Consider the following 4,968-nt stretch of genomic DNA (forward strand, 5'->3'; position numbering starts at 1 on the left):
TGTGCTGCGCAGGGGGACTCTGCCACAAAGCCCCAGTGACCCTGAAGGCAGCCGCTACTACCCAGTGGGAACACGTCTTTTTTTTTTTTTTTTTTAATTGCCAGGATGCTGGGGCTAGGTAGAACAGCCGTCAGGGGGGCTTGGGTGGCAGGTGAGGGATGAGGCCGGGTGGAGCAGTCATTGGGGGGGTCTGGGGGAGTGGGCGGGCGATGGGGATGGACAGGGAAGCAATCTGGGGGGCTAGGGGGTGGGCAGGCCCAGTAAGGGTGTTCCCATGGTCCTCTCACCCCCTCCTCCAGCTCCCCCACCCGCTACTCGCCAGCAGGAGCCCAGTTCCACCTCCCTGTGCTGCCTGGTCTGCACAGGCAGGCAGCGTGCTTCAGCACTGGGGCGAGGACCAGCCATAGAGACGCTCTGGCCTTGCTACCAGAGCCTTTCTGTGGAGGACTGAGACTCCGATTGCCTCAGGGCACAGTCCTGGACTGTGCCCTGTCCCGCTCCCCCCCCGCAGTTTTTTTTGACCTCTGGATATGATCTAATTATGCCCCCACACTGCAAATTTGCAGAGCAGAAAACATTTTTTCATTCCCGCACGTGCCTCTTGCAGCATCTCCAGAAGGTTTCTCCTAACCTTGAGCCTAAATTTCCCCTCTTGCAGCTTGAAGCCCTGGTTCTTACTTTTATTCCCTACAGCCGCAGAGAAAAGGGCATTGCACCTCTCTATCATCTTCCCTCAAGTATTTGAAGACTATTACCAAATCTCACCTCAGTCTTTTCTTCTTCAGGCTAAATAACTCTAGTTCCTTCATCTTTTCCTCATTAAGTCTTGCCTCTTAGACCCCAAATCATTTTTGTTGCTCTGTACTTGACCCTTTCCAAACTGCCCATATCCTTCTTGAAGTGTGAGGCCTAAAACTGAATACAGCTCACCAAGTGAGTCCTCACCAGTGTGGAAACAGAAGAATTACTTCTCTTGTTTTGCAAGTGACACATTGTTAATACAACCCAGTATGCTGCTGTTGTTTTTATTTATTTATTTATTTATTTTATTTATTTATTTATTTTTACAATAAAAGCATACTCTTGGCTCATATTCAGCTTCTGGTTACTGTATCCCCCAAATCCTTCTCTGCAGAACTACAGCCTAGCCAGTCATTCCCCAGCCTCTATTTGGGCATGCAATTATTCCATCCCAAGTGGAGAACTTTGAACCTGTCCTTGCTGAATCTCATCTCATCGATTGCGGACCATTTCTCCAATCTATCCAGGTCATTCTGGATCTGAACCCTACCCTCTGGAGTATCTGTTACTCTACCCAATTTGGTGTCTGCCACAAATTTGTTAAGCGTGCACTTAATCCCATCATCCAAATCAATGAAGATATTAAACAATGTAGAATCCAGGGCAGGCCCAGGGGGAATTGGGTCTTATACCTGCTCCCACCTAGATACTGAATCACTGATGACTACCCATCGAGTATGATGGTGTAACCAGTTATATAGCCACCTTGTTGTAATTTAATCTAGTCTGCACTTCCAATGAAAATATGTTTTGACCTCCTAAAACCCCTATAAATGTAAAGAAGATGTCTAACTTTTTTCATTGCTTTGTAGGTATCACAATAGTACCTAGAGGCTTGAACAGAGATCAACCTCTCCATTGTGCTGAGCTTTATTCAAACATAAGGTAATAGGAAGTTCCTGTTCCAAAAAGCATAAAAGCTAAACAGACGAGACAGACAAGGAGGAGAGATACAAAATGCACGGAGAAGTGAATTATTTTCTTCTAAGACACATAGTAGGTAAATGGCAGGCCTGGGTCTACAACCAGATCTTCCGACTTCCAGTTCAATGCTTAATCTACTGATCCACACTGCTTCTCTTTGCTGTGTCCATTGCTGTAGCAATGAAGTTTGGTGCCCAGGACAAAGTCTGCAGCAGCAGCCCGCCCTTGCCTTGTGCACAAATCTGGGTGGCACCCTCCCATGCTTGTTTCAGAGTGCACAGAGTGTCAGGCGCCACCCTTCCCCTGTCCCCATGCCCCCAAAAACAACTCATGGCTCTGTCATGTGTCATACCCCAGCTGGGCAGCACCTGTTGGCACCCCTTTGCTTTGGTGTCCAGGACAGTGGCCCCGCTTACCCCCGTGCCCCATGCTACGGCACTGGCTGTGTCTCAACAGCCTGGAACCCTCTCTTGTTTCACGGAGTTTCCAATCCCTCTTTGTGAACTGTGGACACTCCTGTTAATATATGAATAGTTTACTCTACACACACACACACACACACACACACACACACACACACACTATGATGAGATGACTACTAACATTAATAGTGTAACCATGTTTTGCAGCAACTCTTCTCACAGAAATAGGTAAAAATGGAAGTCGTGAATTCTACTATACGAGACACTGACAGTAACTTACAAATACAAATACATACCGTCCTCTCTGGTAGGCAACTGCTCAGAAACAGAGCCAGAAGAATCTTTCCTGGAGAGAGATCTCTTGGTTTTTCCCTGTCCAGTACGACTCCTCTGGCGCACCATGAATCCACCGATCCCTAATAAGAAAGCAAAAATTCAGCAGACAGGTACAGATTACCATTCCACATAAGATTAGAAACCAGCAGATTTATTTATTTTTCTAAAAAGAAAAAGCCATAAGAAATTAAGACACTCTTTAGTTTTACAAATACAAGGACTTCTTCAAAATAGAGGTACATTTTCTAAAAGACCAAAGCTATATGTAGTTTCTATACCAACATAGTTTGTTGGCTTGGGCTCTGGATATGGGTAGAGCAGTACAGTGCTCTAGCACAGGCAAAATCATTTGGGTATAAGGGTGGTTTCCACCAAATGTAAGTTACTTCCCTTTCCATATAGTTACACAGAAGCTATACCCATATAAGTATATTTGTATCTGTATAACTGTCCACACTACAAGCGGTATGTCCCTTTAACTATGCTAGGATAGTTAAAAAGGTACAACTCTGAACCTTTCTGATTCAAATAAGGCCTAAGATAACCAACTGAGTTTCAAAAAATTCAGAACTTTCAATGACTACCATGTATAATTTTACCAAGGCATCTAACAACTAAGGACTTCTTATATCAATGAATATGTCTGTAGTTAGCAAAACATGTCAGGGTTTTCGAAATATGACATAGCCACAGGAGTAGGAGCTAAAACCAAGAGGAACCAAAACAAATAAAACTTCCTAAGAATCCCAAAATATCCAGAGAAATCTCCCATTATTATTCAATAGGGAAAATTCAGAATCCCCATGCACAACTGGACACCTTTATTAGGAGTTATACATGCTTTTATCTCAGAAATTGTTTTAACCATTATGACAATGCTTTACTGAATTCCCTAATGAGCACTTGCAATTACTAACTCTATCAAAAATGAAAGGAAATGGTCAATCTAACAATCAAACTGACTAAAAATTCTGAATCAACTCCAGGTAGTTTCAAATTTAACCAGATCATATATTTGAGAAAGCATCTGAGATACTTGCCCAAGTATTCTTGAAAAACAGAAAACAATTCATACATTTACTTCACTGAGCCGTATACACCAATAAAGCAGCATATATTTGTATATATGTTTGCATATACATGCTACAAGTATATCTAACTAGATAAACAACATGAATAATTTTATCAAATTAAGTAAGTAAATAGTATGTAGCTGATCTGAATTATACACTGGTACTTAACAGCACTATAAAGGCAGGTTGGGTGCTTTACTGCCACCCAGGAAAGCACAACTTGATAACAAGACTGCAAGGTACGTTTAACCAAAATAGAAAAAACATGGTATAACTGTACAGTAAGGAAAGAACAATATCTGAAAAAGTGTTTCTGAAGTAGACTTTAATGCTCCTATCCTAAACCAATGGAATATTTCTGTTGTAGAAAAACCGTAAATATAACAAACAAGTGGCAGTCATCTACACTGTGTCCCCTACCAGGTCTGTATGGCTTTCTCTTTCTCTTCTTGATTCCATCAGCTCCTTCTGTCACCTTTGCATCATCATCCACAGTTTCCCGTTCTGGGCTGGAATCTGATTTTCCATCGCAGTCCATAAGATCACCTTCTGGAGAAAAGACAAGAAGTATAAACTGAACCAGAAAAGAGAAGGATAAAAATTCCTGCACACATTCTACACATTTATGAGTTTCAAAAGCACTAAAAGGATATTTCATGCCTAATTGTCATTGTTTCTTTAAAAAACCCACTCTGTCAATACACACAAAAGACTAGCACATGTACCTCCCAAAAGCCTGATGATGATCTGCAGTCCATCTACCTGAATACAAGATTCCACATAACTCTGTTCAATTTAGATTCCTATGTTGCTTCATCGCTCTAGCACTTCAGTGCCTACCAAGAAATGTGTAGGCAACATGATTAACATGCATCACATATGGCCTTTTCCCGTAAAGAAAAGTTGTGGGTACACTGTTTTGTTTTGGTAAGGTTTTTTTTTTTTTTTTTTAATTTTAATTTTTTATTTTTGTTAGAAGAGGAGGAGGATAAAAAAATTAGAGGTACAACCATATATCATGCTGTATCAGATCAGCACCAATAAAAGGAAAATTAATATTAATCGGCTCTTGGCTTTTTTTGGCCAGTGGAGCCAATATCGTCAATGGTAAATACAATATGCTACATACATGTGGGCAGCTGCACACATGCATGTGGCCAGGAATGCAGCCAGGCAGCTTGGAGAGCAGCGCTTTGCAGGCAAGTCTGTGAAAAGGAAGGGGTATGGGGCCAGATAGAGGCCCCCACACTGAGGGAGGGAGTGGGGCAGGGGCTGCTGCCCAGCCAGGGCATTGAATGAGACCCAGGGCCAGGGCAGAGAACGGGACAGAGCTGTGGGCAGTTCGCCCAGGGGGTGAGGCAGACAGCTCTCTGCCATTTCACCACCCCCCTCCCCCCCCGCCCGGGAGAGGC

The 4,968-nt window shown here is 43.0% G+C and overlaps 1 protein-coding gene across 2 annotated transcripts in view; it reads right to left on the reverse strand.

The window, feature by feature from the left end:
• Positions 1–4,968, reverse strand: part of KMT2C (lysine methyltransferase 2C) — a 287,322-nt gene that overhangs the window by 77,046 nt on the left and 205,308 nt on the right. For both annotated transcript variants that reach the window (XM_019530420.1, XM_019530412.1), the window contains exons 24-25: positions 3,977–4,105; positions 2,444–2,563 (exon numbers count right to left, since the gene is read on the reverse strand). In XM_019530420.1, coding sequence (XP_019385965.1) covers positions 2,444–2,563; positions 3,977–4,105 — 249 coding nt within the window. The remainder of the gene's footprint in view (positions 1–2,443; positions 2,564–3,976; positions 4,106–4,968) is intronic.

Source organism: Crocodylus porosus, unplaced genomic scaffold, assembly GCF_001723895.1.
Source record: "Crocodylus porosus isolate Cpor-Errol unplaced genomic scaffold, CroPor_comp1, whole genome shotgun sequence".
Lineage (NCBI taxonomy): Eukaryota > Metazoa > Chordata > Crocodylia > Crocodylidae > Crocodylus > Crocodylus porosus.